The sequence below is a fragment of the Etheostoma spectabile genome, chromosome 20, assembly GCF_008692095.1.
Source record: "Etheostoma spectabile isolate EspeVRDwgs_2016 chromosome 20, UIUC_Espe_1.0, whole genome shotgun sequence".
Lineage (NCBI taxonomy): Eukaryota > Metazoa > Chordata > Actinopteri > Perciformes > Percidae > Etheostoma > Etheostoma spectabile.
This window is the reverse complement of record NC_045752.1, coordinates 20,187,937-20,210,927: the sequence shown is the minus strand read 5'-3', so window position 1 is coordinate 20,210,927 and position 22,991 is coordinate 20,187,937. Positions and strand designations below refer to the sequence as shown.

The 22,991-nt window shown below is 41.3% G+C and overlaps 3 protein-coding genes across 7 annotated transcripts in view; 1 reads left to right on the top strand and 2 right to left on the bottom strand.

The window, feature by feature from the left end:
* LOC116669993 (dnaJ homolog subfamily C member 5) overlaps positions 1–5,232 on the bottom strand; it is a 35,914-nt gene extending 30,682 nt beyond the window's left edge. The window contains exon 1 of the mRNA XM_032500173.1: positions 4,989–5,232. The gene's annotated coding sequence lies outside the window, so the exon portion shown is untranslated. The remainder of the gene's footprint in view (positions 1–4,988) is intronic.
* Positions 5,233–6,583: 1,351 nt separating this feature from the next.
* Positions 6,584–13,436, top strand: LOC116669986 (proteasomal ubiquitin receptor ADRM1). 2 transcript variants are annotated; one of them, XM_032500158.1, is made up of 10 exons: positions 6,584–6,822; positions 8,055–8,295; positions 9,025–9,141; positions 9,405–9,615; positions 10,015–10,093; positions 10,202–10,338; positions 10,722–10,856; positions 11,274–11,431; positions 12,426–12,528; positions 13,052–13,436. In XM_032500158.1, the coding sequence occupies exons 2-10, from the start codon at positions 8,086–8,088 to the stop codon at positions 13,138–13,140; spliced, it is 1,239 nt and encodes a 412-aa protein (XP_032356049.1). In that variant the 5' UTR covers positions 6,584–6,822; positions 8,055–8,085; the 3' UTR covers positions 13,141–13,436. The 2 variants fall into 2 exon arrangements, with proteins under 2 accessions (XP_032356049.1, XP_032356048.1); XM_032500157.1 differs by having other exon boundaries at positions 10,012–10,093.
* A 2-nt stretch (positions 13,437–13,438) lies between these two features.
* Positions 13,439–22,991, bottom strand: part of LOC116669984 (laminin subunit alpha-5) — a gene marked incomplete at its 5' end in the record, with an annotated part of 69,536 nt that continues 59,983 nt past the window's right edge. For 2 of the 4 annotated variants that reach the window (XM_032500153.1, XM_032500154.1), the window contains 12 exon segments: positions 13,439–14,853; positions 15,406–15,525; positions 15,625–15,718; positions 15,907–16,037; positions 17,213–17,372; positions 17,773–17,910; positions 18,151–18,343; positions 19,997–20,159; positions 20,323–20,453; positions 21,041–21,205; positions 22,291–22,421; positions 22,570–22,713. In XM_032500153.1, the coding sequence (XP_032356044.1) occupies positions 14,705–14,853; positions 15,406–15,525; positions 15,625–15,718; positions 15,907–16,037; positions 17,213–17,372; positions 17,773–17,910; positions 18,151–18,343; positions 19,997–20,159; positions 20,323–20,453; positions 21,041–21,205; positions 22,291–22,421; positions 22,570–22,713 (1,719 nt within the window). 4 annotated transcript variants of the gene reach the window in all.

Below are 22,991 nucleotides of genomic sequence, written 5' to 3'. Positions count from 1 at the left end.
CAACAAAGAGTTTCCCTTCGGGGATCAATAAAGTATTTCTGATTCTGATTCTGATGACAGGGGGCAGAACATATTCACATGATTTGATCCTTGACCTGAGGTTATGATTGCCTTCTGTAAAGTTGCAAAGTTTAATCGTTTAGCCTAACAGATAGTAGTCAACTATTAAACTGATCGGCAACTATTTTGATAATTTATGAATCGGTTTGAGTGATTTTTTAAGAATTCTGATTGTAGCTTGTTAAATGTGAACATTTTCATTTTCTCTGTGAAAGCAAACTGAACATCTTTGAGATGTAATAAAGATGAGCAGTGTGTAGTTGGTTAGACAAACATCTCGTAATATGAATGAAGTGTGTGCCATTTGGTGCAAAAGTTTGATTTTGATAATGCAATAAGTAGTTTTGGTTACTTCATTTTGCCGGATATATGAGGAATTTTACAGTTTGATGTGTGGTTTTGTCAAATGTTTTAGTATTTGATAAAACCAGCCTAGTTTGCAAAATTGTGTTTTGGCAAAATTGGAAAAAAAGGGTAATTGTCTCCTCAATTGAGTGTTCTTGAAATGCTTCTGTTTAAGTCACCACTCTCCTGAACCTTCTTCACGTGTGTGAAATGAGTTGTGCTGCTTATTATAGTAAAACTAGAAAGGCATTTGGAGAGGCATGCCCTTTCTCACAATGTTAACGTAAGGTAAATTTTCCCAGTCAGGAACTAATTTTTCAGATTATTCCGACACCACATGCTTTATCTTGCAATTTTAACAAAAGCGAAAACGAGTATGTGTATCCGCCCCATGAATTGGATCCGCTCCCATATGTAATGGGTTTTTCCTTGGTCCATTGTACACCCTTCCACCAAGTTTCATGAAAATCCGGCCAGTAGATTTTGTGTAATCCTGCTACCAGGGGCGGCTGTGGCTCAGTGGTAAAGCGGTTGACTGCCAATTGGAGGGTTGGTGGTTCGATCCCCGCCTCTGCAGTCATTGTCGAAGTGTCCTTGGGCATGACACTGAACCCTGAGTTGCCCCCGGTGCTGCGCATCGGAGTGTGAATGTGTGTGAGTGTTTATCTGATGAGCAGGTGGCACCTTGTACGGCAGCCCGGTTGTACCAGAATAGGTTTATGTGGTTAATTTTCAAAAAACACCATATTTTTGTTGTACTACACATTGGTGCAGATCCTGTTTTCACACTGTGTCTTGAGCTCTCTGTTTTAGCTACAGAGTGAGACATCACACTTCTATACTATCTTTCTACTAGCCAGTCAGAAGCAGAGTATGAGGGAGTGCCCCGACAGTACCTAAGTAAGGACTACTAGCTAGTCAGAAGCAGAGTATGAGGGCGTGCCCTGACAGTGCCTAGCTAAGGACTACTAGCCAGTCAGTAGCCGAGTATGAAGGTCCTGACAGTACCTAAGTAAGGACTACTAGCAGTCAGAAGCACAGTATGAGGGCGTGCCCTGACAGTGCCTAGCTAAGGACTACTAGCCAGTCAGTAGCCGAGTATGAAGGTCCTGACAGTACCTAAGTAAGGACTACTAGCAGTCAGAAGCAGAGTATGAGGGCGTGCCCTGACAGAACCTAGGTAAGGACTACTAGCAAGTGAGAAGCAGAGTATGAAGGTCCTGACAGTACCTAGGTAAGGACTACTAGCCAGTCAGTAAGCCGAGTATGAAGGTCCTGACAGTACCTAAGTAAGGACTACTAGCAGTCAGAAGCAGAGTATGAGGGCGTGCCCTGACAGTGCCAGCTAAGGACTACTACCATCAGAGCGCGAGTATGAAGGTCCTGACAGTACCTAAGTAAGGACACTAGCAGTCAGAAGCAGAGTATGAGGGCGTGCCCTGACGAACCTAGTAAGGACTACTACAGTGAGAAGCAGAGTATGAAGGTCCTGACATCCCTAGGTAAGGACTACTAGCCAGTCAGAAGCAGAGTATAGGGCGTGCCCTGCATACCAGGTAATGACTACCAGTCAGAAGCAAGTATAGGGCTCCATGCTAGCAGCTAGGCTAGTATATAACGTTTGTCTCTGAAGTAAAGGCGGACTACAACAGAGCTGTTTGAGCAGTTTGTGAACAGTGTTTTCTGTTGAGTGGTTTAGTCCCTTTGGGTTTGGATTTTGTACTTTGTAACATGCAAAAAAATATATATAACCCAATGAAGGAAAGGGAAGAAGTCAAAAAGCAGAATATGAGCACTTACAAAAAAAACAGTAACTATGATAATAAAAAGAGAAATATAAAATGTTACACCAGACATTCAACTAAATGTTGTACATTCGATTAATTGAACTCTTCGCGATCAGCTACTCGCATTATATCAAATCTGGACATTGATTTGAAAATGATTCATCATTCAGCCCTAGTTCAGTGTGAGAAAGAAACAGAAAGTGTAAAGTGCAGCAGAAGAGAATGTGAAGGTGAATATTTGACAGGCTCGTATGACTAGACTTATGACCTGACCCAACAGAAGCCACCCCCGCTCAGGAGATCTGTGGCTTATCTGATAAGGAGGGAGACATACACCTGTAGTGTTTTCCCTAGCTTTGTGGAAGACTTAGGTGGTGGGGGGGTCTTAGCTCAAGAAGATGTTGAGCATGAAGCATTTCCTCATACATTTGTAGGATTTTGTCCCTTTGTGAGTTTTGCATCTCTTTGTAGTTGTATTGTGATTCTTTTTGGTCATCTAAGTTTTCTTTGTTTTTGTTTTTTGGCATCTTTGTCGTAGCTTTGCGTCTCTTTTTCACATCACTTTGGCTCTGTGTTTTTGGAAAAGGTAGAGCAGATCATGAAAAAATAGAAACTTTAAGCTTAAATACAAAACTTGCTTCATGAATTTGCAAGCCGCGTTCATGACAGCGTCAACATTGCACTTGCTCAGAGAGACTATGGTTACGTTAGCAGAAGCATGGTCTCGCTGTGGGATTAAATGTACTAATAAAAGCGATAAAACACTGTGGCAACGCTGCTGTGAAAGCTTCCTGAACGTCATTTATCAGAGTCTGGTTGTTACCCCTCCCCGCTCCATATCTTTATAACTGAGCTAGCTAGATAACCGGAGCTGACTTCTACTCAGAGCCTTCCGTTCTCCGTGCCTGTGTCCATTAACTACATGTATGGACTTGAGCCTGAATAAAACCCTTCATTTTATTAAAATGGCTGGAAAAGTTTAAAACTACAACAAAAGTTGTTTTGATGACAGAAATCTGCTCAGGGTGTGGCGTAGCGTTAGCATGCCAAGTTAATGCGTTCTCTACGGTGTGCAGACAGATTTGCTCTCACGAGTCACATCACGCGATTGGTAAATTGCGTTTGAACATATCGCCATATTATTGTAAATGCGATTATTGGTTGAGCCCTAGTTTCTGTGTGGCTGGTCGGGGAGCTGCAGACATCGCTCTTGCCGTTGTGTCTCCCTCCTTCCCGTATTTCCTCTCTTTTTTTTGGAGTGAAACATTTAAACACAGATTATGGAGGAGGTGCACTGTGCCTTCCTCTGTGTGTGTAGTGTACTTTTCTGTATGTTGTCATCTGGACCAATGTTTTGCACTTTTGTTTAAATAAAAAAAAAATGTATCTCAAAAAAATACATGAGCAGTGAACTGAAGCGCATTTAGTTCCCAGTGGAGCTGCAGTGTGGCAGTGGCAATAATCCCCCTCTCTGACCTACTACTGCTCTGTAGTCTAGGTGTAGCCTGATTTGATGTGACTGGCTTTTATATGAGTCACTGATGACCAACTGTAGCAAACTTCATACCAATGACATCATTCACCATCATGTGTTCTCCTAAACCCTTACACAGACCAGCTGACTCAGAAAAATTATTTGATTTGGTAAAATGTTTCCTGGACATTGAGTGTAAAAATAAAACTGACTCAGATTTAAAATGTTTAAGAGATAAGTTTCATAAGGGCCACTTGTTAAAGTTGAGGAATGTATGAATCATTTAAGCCCTTAATGAATCAAAACCACACAAACAGATAACTAATCACACCTCTGTGTTTAGAGCAGCCTATAGGGCCAACAGTACAATATCGGTGCAATACCAACATCAATGTATTTAGTCCAAAAGATTGTGATATTATATATTTTTTCTCCATATTGCCCAGCTCCACTTAAAATTTAGAAGGGATATTTTAATCATTTCTGACAACAAAATAGATGAGGCTGGAGCTTTTATGGCAAAAGACATGTACTAACCTGTGCTCAGAATCACTATTAGGCTAGAAATTTACAAAAAAAATATGTATTTCGTGCTCAGGAAATCACATGACCATGACTGTATATAATAGTGGTGCCTGCAATCTTCTCAAAAAGCATGCGTGCACAGTGACACCCACGCAGTCAGCCGGTTTGTGAAACCACCTGCCACTCCACGTACACATCACATGAGGACAGTAAAAGCCAGCAGCAGCTCTACTCCAGCTATCTCACATTCGATAGTAGCCAAAGCAATAGGAACTGGCCTATTAAGAACAACGCAGTGGAAATCGTTTGGACTACTTAACTATAGATTGTTAAATAGCCATGCTGTTAATCAACTTGCAGGGGGAGTTGCACCTGTATCTGTAACATCTCCACACACAGGCGAGATCAAAAACACATTGGCCCCTCACTTGGCTGCAGACTACAAATCCGGATTTATCCTGTGATGTCATTCCCACTGTTCTACACAACACTGACTAAATCTGTCACCTTAGAACCACCAGTAATCGCTATAGGACCACAACCCGACGTCACAAACGGTGTATGGTAAACGTAACTAGGGCTCTCGGTTCGTGACTGGCAACGGCACCCGAAGTAGAAAATAGGGTCAGCTGGGGAACCAAACTGTGGCTAAAGCGGATAATCTCCAAACGTTGCATCAAAGGAAAGCACACAGCATCCATGTTGGTTAGCGATATGCCTGGTTTGAATGAGCCAGCTAGCAGTTAGCTCGCTAACTAATCCAAGGGCAGCCCCCCAGCTAAATGTGCGTATCTTACCTTGTTTCGGTGTGGCTTCTGTTTATTTCTAAGTGAAGCGTAACTCGGTTCCTTTTATAATACTCGCATCGCAGTTCTGGTTTGCTTTTCGCCGGTAAAGCAGTCAAACAGCAGGTAGTGCACCGAGCTAACGGCTACACCGGGAAGGACCCAGGGAACGAGCTGTCAATCTGGTGGAGCGGTCGCGCGGAAACGCTCCCTCCCATTCTCTCTCTCTCTCTCTCTCTGTCTCTCTCTCTCTTTCTCACCCGCCCACTTCTCCAATGCTCGTTCGCGGTGACATCAGGCGCGCCCACGACATTACCATGGACATTACAAGAAAACCTACAAATGACTATCATCATAGCCTATAATATCATTGGTGTGAATCATATAGCATTCTACATATAGCTTATTACATTATTTCAATCTTATTGATAGTCATATACCCATAGATATTGTAAGAAATTACAAAACTGACAACGCGTTCGTTGGATCTCTGAGGGTAAAGGAGGCTGAGGGTCAAATTGAGAATTAAGGAAAAGGTTTAATGCAACAGCAGTGATGAAGATGATAAGACAAAGACAATCAGACAAACAAACAAAATAACACTGCAGCTGACAGCGGACTGATCCACGCTCCTCCTGACGGAGTCACATGAAAAGCAGTCCTGAAACTTCTTAGTTCACATTTTATGCGCTGCACCGGGGGGCTGTTCTTTTTCCCATGGTGCATTCAAATCCTTTCTCATTGGTCCGTTGTTGTCATGACAGCATGTTGAGTGCATACTTTGCTGACCAATGATGGTCTGCACCTTTGGGGGTCGCTTTTGGTTGCAGGGCAAATGGTTATGTCGTGTAAATGTGAAACTATCATCAACATACTCCAATCAACATTGTATTGTTTTAGCCTAGACTAAGACCCCAGGGGACAGGAGACAGAGAGGACCACCTTTTGTTGCATAGCAGGAAGCCCCTTTCCATATGTTAATTGCCAGACTTGACCTGATCAACTCTTTACAGTCAGAAGGTGGGGGGAAAATGGATACAGATGTATGCTTAATTTTCTAACCTGGTTCCTTCAGACATTTTAACTTTTTAAAACTCAACAATATATATCATGTTTTATGGGTTTTGAAGGAGTTGACTTTACAAAGAATAGAAAAAGCTTCACTTTATGGAGAAATTAACTGGCAAGAAAATGTGCCCATAGTGGAGACTGTGTTAGGAGGTCTACTTTAAAAGTATTGTATAACATATATCCAGCAAAAAAGGCCTTATAGAGACTTGGACTGGATATCGAATATTCTTGCACTCTCTGTGAATCAGACACAATGCGACGTGCACATTTTCATTGAAAAAAAAACGTAACGTAATGTATTTTCTTTAATTTTGTGGATGCATTTTTATGTCAAAAGTGAAACTAGCCATTAACTTTACTAAAATTGTCACCAATGTAAAATTCTATTTACACATGATTCTTTTTTCTTAAGTTGCCTTGCGACACAACAGGAAGTCAGAAGAAAAGTGTGAAAACTGTCTATGAGTTAAAAGAAATGTTGAACGTGTCAAATTGTAACGTCACTGCACATCGTATGAGGTAAATACGGGTGTTTCTGGAATGATAAGAATACCAGGAAGGCGAAAATTGTAAGTGTTGGTGAGGAGAATTTGACATCATCGTAAAATGAAATGATGTGTCACGCTCATGTGCAGTAGGTGGCGGTATGCACCTAAAAGTTGTTTGCAATCCGCCATTATTAAAAAGAAGAAGAAGAACAGGAAGTCAGCTCCGTTACAGCAAGCGACGCAAGAAATAAAAAGTTGTTAATAAACTCTGCCCAACCCAACGTCAGGTATTTGAACACGATTTATTTATAACCTTTAGGTTACATGACGCTGCTCACACACGAATGTGGCTGTTATTTCTAAATGTTGAATGAATTCTGCCAGCTAGGTATAAAAGTTGTTTGGGCGTCGCAACTCGTCGGTTTAGCCAAGTCACGGGCTAACGTTAGCATCGACAATCAGTATTACACAGCTAACGATAGCTAGCTGGCTAACCGCTAATTTTGTTAGCTTCGCTTTGACACTTTTGTGACACAAACGAAGTGCTTCTTTTGGATCAGACAGCTACAATATTGTTACGGTATGAATTGTTACACTAGCTATTATACGAAATAGATGCTAGAATGAGGAGTAGGTAACGTGTACTAACGTTAGAATTAATTTAACTTAATCCCTCCGCCAACCAGTCAAGTTATTGTTACATCTATGTCTGTCCAGGTCTGGACTCCAGACTCATAAACTAGCAAAGTAGTAAAGACTTGATGAGGCAATATAACGTATTTATTGTATTTTTTGTGGCGAAACGTGGATTCTTCACACATCTTTAACCGCTCAGAAGATCTAAACAATTTTTAAGATTATCTTTAGTGTCCTTTATTTAGCAACGTAATCCAACCAAAATTTTCCAATCTGCTATGGGGCTACACCGGGAGAGAACCAGGGAACGACCTGAGTTGTGACATTGAATGATGGCCAGAAAAGTTGTTTTGCAAAATAGTATGATTTCACAATGAAGTTGATTTTTTGGCTATAAAATGTAATAACTTCGTGATTTTATCATATTAGGCATTTGGAAGTTGGAAGTTTGTCACAATAAGCGTATGAATTATTGATTGTGGCATGCAACGCGTTTGGTGAAGTCACAGGGACCTTGACTTTTGACCTCCAAAATCTAATCAGTTCATTCTTGAGACCAGGGCTGCGTCCCATGGCCCTTATCGGATAGCTCCTTGACTCCTCGGTTCTTTGCTGAACCGGAAGTTTTTCTGTTCCTCCTTGGTGAAGGCCATCTCAAAGTTTTTTTTTCTGCCTCAAGGAGGGAGCATTGAAGAGGGATCATTGAGGACACTTGATGACTTAGTGACTTAAGTTATTAAGTAAACATAGTGTAGTAAAAGTACATTATTTGTTTGTGAATTTTATGGAGTATAAGTGCAATGTAGCAGAAAAGGCTCAAATAAAGTACATGTTTCTAAACTTGTATGTCTTGCAAAGCTAACCCCTTTTTCTTTTCCTGCAGTGTTCAGGCCTGTTTACGAAGAAATCTAAGGATGTCGTCAGGTGCTCTTTTTCCGAGCTTGGTGAGCGGCTCGAGGGGAAGTTCCAGCAAGTACCTAGTGGAGTTTCGTGCCGGGAAAATGACCTTGAAGGGAAACGTAGTGACGCCGGACAAACGCAAGGGCACGGTGTACGTCCAGCAGTCCGATGATTCCCTGATTCACTTCTGCTGGAAGGACAGGACATCTGGGAATGTTGATGATGTGAGTAACTTTAAACTCATTGTTCTCTGTCTTCTTATCAAAACTAGTTGTCACAAATTTCTCAAACTATTTTTCAGACTCCAGTGCATACTTTTTAACTAATTATGATTTTCAATCTGACAACAAATATCTGTTAAAATACAAATAAAAATGATCTATTAATGTTTTCAGTTATTTTAATGGTGTAAAACTAAAGTGTAACTTCTTACCTTTTTAACAGTATATAGTTTTAATTGTTTACTTTAGCTTTTTCTTTACAAGAGCCGGCTAAAGTACACTATCCCCGGTAAATTAGCCGTGCGCTACCCTTGGCCATAACCAGACACCGCTATCTCCTCGCTGTAAACACTGCTGGGTATCAAGTCCATAGACAGTTTTACCATGCTTTTGAGCAAAGACTGACAGCTGGTGTGATCCCACTTTTTTGAAAACTCAGCGTGTCATGAGTTATTACAATCATCAGACATGTTGTACATTGCACAAATATTTTTCTATTCATTCTGTATTTGTATACACAACAATTTACAAGCAATTCTGACACAATGAATCCTAATTCAGCTGGCCCTCCACAGAGTAAACAAGGTGACTGTGTCTTTATTTCAGAGCTGCAGGGATGTTGCTGGCTTGGTTTTCCCTTTTGTTAATTGGTTGATGATAATTTGTTGTGGCAGAGCAACCTCAATGTCTTCCCTCTCCCTGGATGTCTTATGCTGTGCCTTTCTGTTTCAGGACCTGATCATCTTCCCTGATGACTGTGAATTCAAGAAGGTGAGCCAGTGCACCACTGGACGCGTCTTTGTGCTAAAGTTCAAGGCCGGATCCAAGAGACTGTTCTTCTGGATGCAGGTGAGAGGAAGATGCTCCCCCAGTCAAAAAAGAATTCTTCAGAAATGTTTGTAGAATTAGGTCTCTTTGAAACAGAGACAAAAGCACCAATAGTTTATATTTCCAGTTGTTTTTTTGTTTGTTTTATATTATCTTTTTGGTGTTGTCAAACCTGCCTTGTGTCGCCACAAGGAGTAGCTCCGATAGAACTGAGCATGTTAATTTGGTTTGCCGAGAATTTAGCTCTGATAACAAGGAATTATTGCCTGTCTCATTTCCATCAGGAGCCAAAGGCTGACAAGGATGATGAGTACTGTCGTAAGGTTAATGAGTACCTGAACAACCCTCCCATTCCTGGAGCGGCAGGAAGTGGGGGAGGCAGTGGCCATGAACTCTCTGCTCTCGGAGGAGAGGGAGGCCTGCAAAACCTGCTGGGAAATATGAGCCACAACCAGCTGATGCAGCTGATCGGACCAACAGGGCTGGGAGGACTGGGTGAGCAGCAATACATATTTTTTAGACAAGTATAAATCCTGACACTTAACCACTGCAGAGGCTCATGGATCTCATAAGGCAAGTTATGTTCAGAAAAAAACAATAAAAACCTTTTTAAGTCTTAAAAATCTCAGTAAATATACTTACATTACATACTTTTCTTAAGTGCTACCCCATATATTTCTGATCCAAAATGTCCTGTAGTAATTTAACAATGACAATGCTTAAAGTTATTTTAAGAAAAGTATCAGTTATTATGTGATTTTTTTTTTTTTCCTTGTACCCTCATGTCTTTTAATCAACATGATGTGAAGCTTGGCTTACAGCAGCTGTAGTTGTTTAAAATAAGAATCAGACATCAATTTGGACCCTTTTTGATTTGCTCGTTTGTCTAAGGAGGTCTGGGAGCTCTAGCAGGACCAGGACTGGCCAACTTGCTGGGCAGCGGAGGACCAGCCACCAGCAGCTCCTCATCCAGGTAAGATGGAACACCGATGTAGACCATAGTTAGTATAAATAAATAAATAAATAAATGACTTGTGAATTTATAATATCTTCTATCTTCTTCCCCTATCTCCATTCTCAGCTCTCGTAGCCAGTCAGCAGCCGCCACTCCTTCCTCAGGCGGAGCCCCCAGACTGAGCTCCTCTCAGGCCCCCACCACCCCGGTGACTCCTGCGGCCTCCGCTGTCTCTCCAGCTACTGTTGCTCCCTCCACACCAGGTACATGAAGTGCAGTCTTCTGCCAATTAAGAATCACACTTTTTTTGTAATTAATAGTTTTAAATTTTTTAAACAAGATGTAAAAACACAACTCGCAACATGAACCAGAGGAGTCTCCAGAAAGTTCAGCTACTTTACCCATTATCTAGGATGAACCTCCAATCTGGCAAACATTCCTCCATTCTCTCAAATTAATCTGTCTGGCTATCATTGAACTACTCTGGACTCAGCTACTTCTGTGCTTTTCCAGCCTGCTTAAGATGGACCCATCGCCCAGAACAAATCATCTTGGGCTAAAAGAATCTCACTTTTAAGGAAGAGTAGAAAACCGAGCATCCTGTGCTAAATTTTTACAACTTTTTTATGCCTTGTCTCATTGTTAGCCTCAGCTCAGACCCCACTGGCCCCGGCCTCTGTTGGAAGCCCCCCCTCCCACCAGCCCATCCAGCTCAGTGACCTTCAGAGCATTCTCGCCACCATGAACGTCCCAGCGGCTGCAGCTGCTCAGGGAGCAGCAGGTGAGTGACACATGATTGGATGTGGGCTCTTAGTATGATACAGATTTAGGATTGCCTAGTCATTACAAGTCAGTCCAAATTAGGGCTGCACAATATGAGGAAAATATGCAATATGTAATAATAGTTTAATATTGTGATAACGATGTTACTTTTGATAAATAACGGATCATAAAGTGAACTCAAAGGGCCCCAATGAATGACTGTTCAAGTGCAGTTTTCTGCTAATATTTTCCTTCAGCTAAGTTTATATTGCTATGAAGATTTAAAAAAAACCTATATATTGTGCAGCCCTAGTTAGAATACCAGGATCAGCTAAATGATGGAGACGGAGAATATGGTCAATAAGAATAAAAAGGTGGGAGATTACCGAGTATTTTCATTAAATATGACTAAGAGAGCTTCTCTCGTGTTCTGCAGTAGACCTAGCAAGTATTTGCACCCCGGAAATGATGGCCCCCATCCTGACTAATGCTGAGGTCCAGCAGAGGCTCCTGCCCTTCCTCCCCAGTGGAGAAAGTTTACTGCAGAGCGCTGAGGAGATTCAGAACACAATCAACTCACCTCAGTTCCAACAGGTATTGGATAACACTCAAAATCATAAATAGTCAGGGGGTAATTACTAGGGGTGTACGATTCAGAAAATCATGATTCAATTCCGCTCACAATTCGATTCAATATCGAATTTTATTGAGTGTGTGTGGTGTGTGTGTGTGTGTGTGTGTGTGTGTGTGTGTGTGTGTGTTGTGTTGTGTGTTGTGTGTGTGTGGTGTGGGTGTGTGTGTGTGTGTGTGTGTGTGTGTGTGTGTGTGTGTGTGTGTGTGTACATACACATGGATTTTAATTTAACATCCTGTTGTGTATATGATGTTTGTAAGCTACTGGCACCTTGAATTTCCAATACTAGTAAAATAACACAAATCTCAATGCCAATTTTGATACCACAGTAATAACAAAGGATTTTCTAAGATTCCATGTACAGTACTTTAACTTGAAACATGAATTTCTTTATTAAATTACTTGAAAAATGTCATTCCAAGACATATAAAACGTGCAATAGAACAACATAATAAATTGCACATTCCAGACATACTGGCATCTTTTCAAAAGCTACTGTGCAACAACAACAGTGTTTCTACCAGACAACCAGAGACATTACTAACCCTAACTAACAATTATCCTATTAAGTTACATTGTAGCTTGTTTCTCAGCTGCTGACTGCAGGATCTCTCTTTACCTCTAAACCAAGTTCAAAGATTGTTGTTCTAATGAGTCACTTGGACACAAAAACTGGAAAATGAGATTGGAAAAAACGGTAGTTTCCCTTTTACATTTTAGTCAAAATTATTTGTATTATGCTAATGAAGACTTTCACTTTGATTAGCCAAAAAAAGGTGTGTTCACAAGACCCTTATTGACTCAGCACACCTTATTAGTTAATTACGTGTAAGTAGAGCACAAGATTTATTTGGTAATCATAACAAAATAGAACAGTTAATTTATTTGGCTATAAGTATGTTTAATAGCTGCAGCATGATGTCAGACAGTGACGGTGACTCCTCCCTCTTTCAGTCGATGAGTATGTTCAGCAGTGCCTTGGCTTCAGGGCAGCTCGGCCCTCTCATGAATCAATTTGGTCTGCCGGCAGAAGCTGTGGACGCCGCCAACCGAGGAGGTGAGACACACACACACACACACACACACTCTCTAACGCATACTTGAAACATGTGAACCTATTCCTTCAATGCCGTCATGTAGGGATGTCCCGATCAACTTTTTTGACATCCAAACTTTTAAATATTGAATCCCATATTTATTTTATCTGCTCAGATAATAGAGCGGCACACTGTATTTTAATTTTTTTTACAAAGTAACTAAACTTTTGGGCTTAATACAGTTAACTTAGTGCAGCAAGTGAACACCAAAACAGTTCTCTTAAGGATTCCACCTCCAACCCAAAATAAACAGTTCCCCGCTGAACAAACACTAAACTTAGTGACATACACGTAGAGTACAAGCTGATGTACATATGATAAAATAAGGTAAACTGGGTCAACGTCAATCCCTGATGAGTTTAAAAAAAATAAATACCAAAATCGTCTGATACTGTGATTGGGACATCGCTACCATCATGTAAATGATTCCTTTTTGTAACTTTATTTTCTCTTTATGCTCACCTGTTTCTTCTGTTACGCCAGATGTGGAGGCGTTTGCCAAAGCCATGCAAGCCAGTAAAGGAGACTCCAAAGAGAAGAAAGAGGACGACGAGGACATGAGTCTGGATTAGATCTCACACTGCTAAGCCTTTTTCTCTTCTTTAATTTAGTACTTGTTCTTCCACCCACCTCTCTTTAATGTTGTCTTACACCTCTGTATACCAAAAGCAACGCGCTGCTCCTCACTCAAAGGATAGCAGAGCTGTCATGTAAGCGCTTGGAGCTAATTTAGAAACAGCTCTGTTTTGTTCTATTGAACAAACCTTTAACCCAGAAAGGAGATATTTAGTTTTTGAAGTTTAATTCTGTTTTCTTTCTGTTACAGTTTTCATTTCACACTTAATAAAATAATTATTGGCAACAACAACTACTTGAGTCAATATTTAGGTTTTGCAGATAGGAAACAAACACTGAAAAGTAAGATTTTATGAAAAAAAAACTTTATTTAAAAATACATTTGCAACACATGGGGGGCTGGGAGTGAGGGGGAGGAACAGCTTATGCTTTCTGTGAGATATATTGTGTGACTTTAAAGTGGTTATATTACATACAAGCACACTCATGTTTGATACATGTTTACATTTGTGACGGAATAGAGATGGGGAATGCTGCCTGCATCCTGTACACAAGCTGACAGAAGGGGGGGGGTTATGCTGCCGTCTTGCTCCATGTAGGAATTCATCCAATGCTTCGACTTGTGAGCGTTTCAATTACTGTGACAAATAGGCTTGGCTGTTGACATGAAACCATTCACAACTTGGAAACTGGCAACTACAGTAACTCCAGCATGACCTGAACGCAGCATTATCAAAGTTGAAGGCTGATACAAAAGGTCTGCAGCACTTCTTCCAAAAGAAAATTTTAAATTACATATTAGAGATGTTTAAGGAGGACCTGTGCCTACATCATAGTTGCTTTAACTCTGAAACCTTAATGTAGAGGAGAAAAGAACATTATAAACTAGCAACATGTTAAAACAATATTGAAACATTCACAGACATACCCCTCTCTTCTGGGATCCTTTTTGTGTTACATGTATTCATCTTTTGTGTCACAAAGACTTAATTAAATGTGATATTCCCAAAGGTCCGGTCCTAGCTCCAGTTCCAGGTAACGTTGCCCATGTGTGCTGCCTGAGGATGTTGTTCATACATTACATTGTTCACAGTGTACTGACTCAGTAGGTAATCTTAACATTCTCTGCTAGAGAAGCACTACACACGGCTGTGAATATTATGCAAAATCAGGACTTTTTTGGGGGGCGATTGACATCATTTATTTTTCACCATTTGTTAGCAAAAGCAATAAATCAAGCTGGTGTTGCCTTTATTTACAATATACTACACATTTATGTAAAATAGAATTAATTACTGATTCTAGAGTTGATAATTGATTTCTTGTAGCAGTCGACTGTATCAGTGCATCTCTATGTGCAGACAGCTGTTATAGCACCCTGTAGCACAAAAACAAACCAGTAATATTGCAATGACAAACTGTAAAATAAAATATACATTTTTCTGAAAATAGAAAATAAATATTAATATATATATATTTTAAATTAGCTACAGTAACATGATGCCCACCACCAGTAATTTGTAGTTGGGGAATGTGAGGGTAAGACTGTGTGTGTTTGGTTTACATGTGTGGGCAGCCCTGCGTGCCCACGGCTCCGTGCACAGCGAGGGGTTTGGATAACATGGCAGGTCTGTGGTTGATGAACGCCTGGCGGATGCAGCCGTGGAAGACTGGCAGGCTAGCGGGTAGACCAGGAACTGTGACCCCATCTGGTGGACGGAGAGACAAACATCATGCTAGATGCATAAAAAGAGAAGTAACTATCCAGGGCCAAGGATGGTGGCCGTAAACATTCATTTTGGATTCAGTTTGTTATTTATTTAAGGGGCTACCGGAGGAGTTTTGGGGTCTTCAGTCAAAAAAGACTTGACCACAATATGCACCGAGCAAGTCACTTTGAAATTTAACTGTTTTCATGAATACAAAAGTTGGATGACCGTACCCGTAGACTAAAAAAATTGCATTACGATCCCGTTTTCCTCTGGTGGTCTATTCCATAAATACCCGGTCCCTAAATAGTTAATATTTTGATAAACCTTTGATAAAAAGAAAAGAAATTGGGAATATATTAAATGAGATATGAAAGATCTATTAGGATTCACTAATATCTTCCGTCTACAAATTAAAATAATGATATCAGATGGTGTTGCAAAGCCTAATTTGTTCTTCATGGAAAACTACCTGTGCATGTACTAAAACAGGATCAGGAGAAAAAACAGGATTTTGGCATTGGGTGTGCGTGCGTGTGTGTGTGTACTCACTGGGTACCCCTCCAAGGTAAACCGTCTCTTTGGCCCCTGCAGAGCGGCTCTGTTTGGGGCCGACACTGTGCTCACTGGCTGAATCCACATGCAGCTGCAGGACATTGTTCTTCTTCACCACTGGAGACGCACAGAGCACACAACAACCACAACCTTATCTCAGCGCTCCAACTGGGCAACGACGCAACGACAAATAACAACTTGTAGATGCAAACTCACCTGTGATTGTGTGCCAGCGTCCGTTACATAGAGGTTCTTCAGGAGTGAAGGAGGTGGAGAATTCTCCTTTGCCGCTGTTCACTGAAACAGTCACCTACACACACACACACACACACACACACACACACACACACACACACACCTCTCATCGTCAGGTTTGGTCTTTGTGTTTTTCAGGTTTAATAATGAATTTTTTTCTGCTTTCTTTTTCTTGAATATTTTTTACAATTTAATAAAACATGTCTCCAGTTGTTGTTAAAACCCTCTCTGGTGTGCTCTCACCTCTCCCTGGCTGAGGACCAAACTCAGGTGCTGGTCAGGTGACGTCCCAGCATGCAACAGAAGCCCAGACTCCGAGACGGGCCGAACTTCCAACTGGATTTCCAGATCCCGACCCAGAACTAAGGACTCATCTGCAGGGAAAGGAGCCTTCAGTTAGGACACGCCGTTCCCTCTTTCCCTCCCTCACTACTGCCTACATAGTGTTTATTAGCTAGTCGGCTGTATAGGGAACGACTAGACCAGATTTCAGACACTACAATGAAACATTGCTGCACAGTGCTGATTATTTGTGTTATGGAGCATCATGTAAACAAAACAAAAATGCGTCCCTGAACCAAGCCGAGCCCTCAGGAGAATAATAACAGGTTGTGTATTATATGATATGTTATATGTATGTATATTATGTTGCATGTTACATTTCCACTGTTTAGAAACCAAAGTCCGCTACATTTTGTTATGTTTTTATGGGTTCCTCTACTTCTTCTCTCCTGGGAAAACACAGCCTAGTTGCATTGGGGTTTAAGGGAATAAAATGTACATCCTCTACAAACAAATTAGCTGTGCATTGTGGGTATTTAATAGTGGACTATATAGCACAAATCCTCTATACTAAAGCATTTCAAGCAGCGCCAGTATGAAACGGTCCTCACTTCCTGCCTCCTAAAGGGACGTGGCCTCATTTGAACGTTTAATGAGCGTTGTGTGTATGAAGTGAATTAATTCCTAATTTATATGTTCTTTGTTAGATAGCTAATGTTAGATAATTACACTTATTTAGCATCAGTGAGACTAGTTTTGTTTTCACGAACATTAGCTGGCGCTCGCGTCTCTCTGTTGCCAGATCTCGCAAGAGTTCTATCCAGAGACAGAAACAGGTCTCAAACTAAGTTAATTTTCTCCGGATGTGTCTGTCTGAAAAATGCCATTTTAGTGTCAGAATGTTCTGGAGATATGTGGCTTGTGTGAAATGGCACCAATATATACTTTGGTGACTAGAGGGCGAACAGCTCACTCATAATCTGTGTTCACGTTCACTTCTCCAGTTGGAATCAATACACTCGGACCTGCCACTAGTCTCCTAAAGCGACGTGGCTGTGACAGAGCCCCCATGACACAGATACAGAAAACTACTTTGAGTTGGGGAGTCTTGGTTCTAAACCAGCTCTGTATTTAGCGAATAAAAGTAACCACAGATTAGACCACCACTACAAATTGGCGAACACACTACATATCTGTCACTTTGTCCTTGATAGGAAACGGTTTCCAACGCAGCTCTGAGTGAAATGAAAAGAGTTAGGATAAGTACCTATTGCAATGTGTCCTCCCTGGCCAGAGAAATAGACTCCGGGCTGCAGAGGGTTCTGGAAGCAGGGCACTGTCCCCTGGCTGTGGGCAGGGCTTCGTGCGGGGGCTTGGTTCAGCGTCAGGTCCCTGACACAGCCAATGAAACCACCGGAGCCTGGAGCCTGAACACACACAGAGCTTCATTACAACACATGAAGAAGATGTCCTTTTCTATCTTGTCTGTGTGTGAGTTAACAGTTTCAGATATTATTTATCACATCCCACCAATCACAGACGTTGCTGCTACTCTTAGGATTGTGGGTGGTATAGTATTTGTCCATAGTATTGCGAATAAAACATGTTTTTCTTAATACAATGATTTGGTTTGATTCATACAGACCTCTAGCTTTAACAGGAGAAGCTGATAATCTAAATCATTATGGAGAAAATCAACAGGATGTTTACTTCCCCAACCACACTGTTACTATTGTCTGTAGCTGTTATCACATGCAGACACGTAGCTGACTTGTGTGTGTGTGTGTGTGTGTGTGTGTGTGTGACTATGTAATCTGGATGTTTCACCGTGAGTGAGGACGGGACTCCTCCCACATATAAAGGCCCGGTCAGACGAGACCTGTCTCCTGCGGGGAATCTCTTAGACTGAGCGCTGATGCCGTCCACTATCAGACTGATCTTCTCTCCTTCACGCTTTAGGAACACCTGAGGTGGCATAAGGACAGAGGCAAAGCAGGTTAGATATTTGATACAAACGGTGGCGCACTGTAAAAATAAAGATGGTAAATGTAGGCTACTTATAGTATTAAAATGTAAATATATGATAATTTTAGCATCGGAAAACACACTTCACACAAAGTGGACCGAAACAAAATAAAAATAAAAAAGTACTGGTGGTTGTTGTACTAGACATACAGTATAGAGTGTGATGTGTGGTGACCTCACCGTGTGCCACTGGTTGTCGTCGTACTTCTTGCGGCTGCGCAGGCTGACCTTCCTCTTTCCTCCGTCCAACAGAAGCAGCAGGTGGCCGTCCGACACGCTGAGGGACATCACCGCTCCGCCGTGTTGGGCATCAGCTGCGTACAGCACCAAACCGTCAGAGGAGTTGATCCTCACCGCCATGGAAATGTGAGGCCTGCACAAAGAGAGAGGTGATTGAATATTAATTTTTTTAACATTTCAGAACATCTAAGTTGTCACTTTATACTTTTATGAGTCAGTTTGATTGTACTGTACTTTATATTGTTATATTTCCTCTGCCAAGCAAATGGAAAATAGGCCTATTTTAATTCAGATCGGAACAATGATAGGTCTATTGATTTGATTATTTTGGCCTCTTGTACTATAGCAAGAAGCCTATAGTACATTTCAATAAAAATAGTATAAATCTACATGCATCATGATATTATTCTTTAAATAGAATTTAAATACAATAAAACATTGTGAGTTTGTGTTTCCTGTTTTCCTCCCTTGTCTTGTGTGGTTTTACTTCCTGTCTTGTGTATGATTGTGTGCCCAGCCCTGATGTGTCCCTTGTTAGTCCTCGTTTCCCTGTGTGTGTACTGTCTGTGTTTTCCTTTGTCTGTTGTCGGATTCTGGCTTTATGTGGTGTTCCCTGTTGTTATTTCCCTTGTCTTGTGGATCATTTACCAAGTAAGTGTTGTCCTGCCTGGAATAAATCTGCGTTTTGGTCCAATTCAGCCTATCAATTGTTTTGAAGGGGCTGTAGGTGGATGGTGAAGATCCAGGACTTAGTCAAAAATCTGAACATCGACAACTTCTCAGTCTCTCCCCCCCTTTCTGCTAAAGCCCAGAATGGTCTCCTAAAATCCCACTGTAGGCTGCAAGTGGAGCCAGAGGAGACGACCTGCTTCATGTAGTTATACTGGAACATAGGCTCAGTTTCAGCAAATATGACAGGAAGTTAGTTTACTACTGCACCTAAGCGCAATAAACATGGACAAATATTTGACTTGAACTTTTACCATTTAACTGGTAAAATTAATTCATATGACCGGCACCAATTCTTTCTAGTCGGAAACAGTGCAGAACAGCCAAAGCCACAAAAACACAAATCAATCAACTTTTTTGGCAACAAAAGGAATACAGAAGTGTTGGCAAACAGCTCTGTGTTTCCCACACTCAGCCCTTTTGGCTCTGATTTGGGTTGCACCACAGCTAGAGGAAAATAAAGGGCTTTTTAGCTGCTAATGTTTTTTTTAATACTAAACCACACGGTGAAAGTGCCTCAAAGCCAAAGCAATGGGCTAAAAGAGGTTAACACTACCTGTTTGTGATATTTCTCCTTCACATTAGACATTCAGAATTAGCTTGTAATTCTCCCGGAAATTGCTTTTTCTAAATTGTTCTACAGTATAACATATTAGGCACAGTACAGCCCAAAGCTATCAAGTTTTCTGTATGAGGGAAACTTTTCTCCAAAAGAGTGTAAACTTTATCTAAATGTAAATGTGCTGTATTTATATAGTGCTTTTCCAGTCTTAACAACTGCTCAAAGCGCTTTTACATCTACAGGAAACATTCACCATTCACACACATTCATACACTGTGGCAGGGGCTGCCGTACAAGGTGCCACCTGCTCATCAGATAAACATTCACACACATACACACTCCGATGCGCAACTCGGGGTTCAGTGTCTTGCCCAAGGACACTTCGACAATGACTGCAGGGGCGGGGATCGAACCACCAACCTTCCGATTAGCAGGTAACCGCTCTACCACTGAGCCACAGCCACAGCCGCATCTAGAGTTTGCGTTCCTACTCACATGGAGCTGAGTGGGCGGGGCAGAGCGTCGTATCTATGGTAACTGTGTGTGGAGCCGCTGAAGTGCGTCGCCCCGGCCTCCCGGTCCAACGGCTCGCCCTGACACCACTCCCTGGTGTTACGGCTGCGAGATCCCGACGGCTTCTTCTGCTTTCCCTGAGACACAGAGAAAAGGGACATTCATTATTTTTCTTTATTTGTTTGTGTGTGTGTGTGTGTGTGTGTGTGTGTGTGTGTGTGTGTGTGTGTGTGTGTGTGTGTGTGTGTGTGTGTGTGTGTGTGTGTGTGTGTGTGTGTGTGTGTGTGTGTGTGTGTGTGTGTGTACCCTGGGCTTGCTGCTCTGCTTGGGCTGGGCAGCGACGATCTGCTGAGGTGTTTTGGCAGTGGGACATTTCAGAGGGACGTTGAAGTTGTCTTGCGCTTTCAGCAGGTTCAGAACCATCTGAGGACTGGTTTCCCTGAAGACCAGAGACCAGCACATGTTCAACAGAAAATGTACTCAACAGCAGATTTGAATGTATCAATAATACATCACCTCCTTCTGTACTGATGTGTCTCATGCTTAGACAACCAGACACAATTACCACATGCTTTAAAAAGGCCTTAGTACGGATTTCATTTAATTTCATATGCAAAGATCTTTAATATTTGCTCTCGCCTGTTGTAGACATTTATACATTTCAAGTGAGAGGATAAATTCATTGTTAGTTTTAGGGGAATCAATGATCAAATAAACAAAATGTTCCTATTTATATACACTATATATGGCGATTTCTTTCAATAACTTCAATGTAAGAATGCAGATACTGTTAAAAAAAAGAGGCCGTTTATGGGAGTTTATGAAATGTAACTACTGCAACAACAATGATTAAGATGACGTCAAATAGAAAAGTCTTTGAAGTAAGCTGTGCTGGGGGGGTGGATCACTGTAATTTACAGAGTGGTGTAAAGATCCCCAAGATAACTTATTATATAACTTATAACAAGTTATTGTATTATTATTATATATAAATGAATTGTTGCTTGGCCTGCCCTCTCGTCTCACCTCCTGATGAAAGCATTTCTGATACATCCGGTGAGATTGGTGAGGCTTTGGTTGGGGATTCCTCCCAGGAAGGTGCTTCCCTGTGTGGTCATCACCCCCCGCCTGCTGTCCAGCCGGATGCTCTCCTTGGCTTTCTCCAATACGTCGTCCATGTACACACGCATCCTGGATGGTGAGCAATCACACAGTCAGCGCCAATTTCAGCAATGCATGCTGCTTCTTCACAACTACAGTTGTACTAAGGAGCCCCCCCCATACCTTCCGACGTTCTAAATATTGAATATCTGCCAATACCGAGTCCAATTCCAGATAATTAGAGCTGCACACCGTTTTTTTGTTTACAAAAAATAACTGAGTAAACAAAATAACTAAAATATGTCTTAACCCTTGTATTGTCTTCCCTTTCGGGACCCTCTCGTATCCCTCGGGTCAAATTGCCCCTTGACTTATTTGGGGTTTTAAAAACAATTCTGAAATAAAATTTTACTTCATAATCTATTAACAACTATTGTCTTTATCTCAATTTCAAACATTTGAGATAACATAGGAAATGCAATCAGTCCCACAATTAAAAATGGAAGTGTGATTCGTTTTTTCGTCATAAGGTTTTTTTTCGTCATTCATTTTAAAAATCCACTATGGAAAAAACACAAGTCGTCTTATCCAGAAATTTTTTTCAGAATTGAGTCAGGAATACATGTTTATCACAGAAAATAAGGTCAGGCCATTGATTTTCAGGTAGAAAAAATATACTTTCTTCTTGTAAAAATTTGAAATTGGTCAATTTGACCCAAAAACCATACAAGGGTTAAGCTTAACTCATTTAACTCAAGTGCAGCAAATGAGTATTTTTGCAGTTCTCTTTAGGATCCCAGCAAAATTGTTTTAAGTTAAACTAAACTTAGTGACGCCTCTTGAGATTAATAGTCAATCTTTGATGTTCTTATCGTGGAAAATTGAAGTCGGACACATAATGGCCGCGCCATCTTGGTTTGAAAGTACATCTAGGCAGTCCAGCAGTGCGTTTGTGGCGCTTGGCATGTGTGATTAAAGGCGTTGATCACTACAAGCTGATTTAAATGATTGCAGGTAAAAGGGTTAAATTCCGATGCCTGATCTTAAAAATGCCAAAACCAGCTCCGATTCTAATACTGTGATACTAATACTGTTAGATAATCCCTAGTTTGTACCAAGGTCCAAGAACAGCTGAGAGCTTTATGTGGAGCTCTACAGAGTAGCAGTCCTCATACCCGTTGATGTTATTGTAGAAAGCGATGTTGTGGCTTCTGTCATCATTGTACGTCTTCTGCGTCTTTATCTCACTGTTTCCAGCTCTCACCACGACGTAGCCCTCGTGCAAAAACACTTGACACACTCCCTCCTGTAAACAAAGGCAACCATACGTTAGGACACAAGATGCCGGAAGATGATACTTAATAATGTCACAGACCAAAGCAGCAATAAGGAAAACATTGGGGAAGATACTTTTACAACGTGTTGATGTGAGTAAGAGAAAAGGCTCGTCCCACCTGATCATGGTGGTAGAACATGAGTCCCTCCTTCTGCTCCGTTCTGAAGCTGAAGCTGGCGTAGAAGTTGTTCATGAGGGTGGGTATGTTTGTCAGAGCCATGTCCAGGTAACTCTCACCTGAGAAATGAGCCTCACGAGCCACCTGCATGAAAACGCAACATACTATATTATTGTCTGTGTTTACATGGATTTTGTATTCAAAGTCAGGATTAAATTCATCCTGTGATGATGTCATCCTAGCAAGTCTGTTACCATTCATTTGTATGCACACTCTATAATTTAAAAAGTCCCAACAGTTCTAGTAGTTCCCTCCAGATCAAGCATGTAATGCGACAGTGGCGAGGAAAAACTCCTTTTAGGAAGAAACCTGGGACAGAACCAGGCTCTCGGTAGGTGGAGTCTGATGTGGCCGGTTGGGGG

What these genes read in the sequence shown, in the direction of transcription:
- LOC116669986 (XM_032500157.1), top strand. Translation starts at nt 8,086, where the DNA reads ATGTCGTCAGGTGCTCTTTTTCCGAGCTTGGTGAGCGGCTCGAGGGGA. An exon ending in AACAGGGCTGGGAGGACTGG is followed by an intron (nt 9,616 to 10,011) that starts GTGAGCAGCAAT and finishes CGTTTGTCTAAG; the next exon opens with GAGGTCTGGGAGCTCTAGCA. An exon ending in ACCAGCAGCTCCTCATCCAG is followed by an intron (nt 10,094 to 10,201) that starts GTAAGATGGAAC and finishes CTCCATTCTCAG; the next exon opens with CTCTCGTAGCCAGTCAGCAG.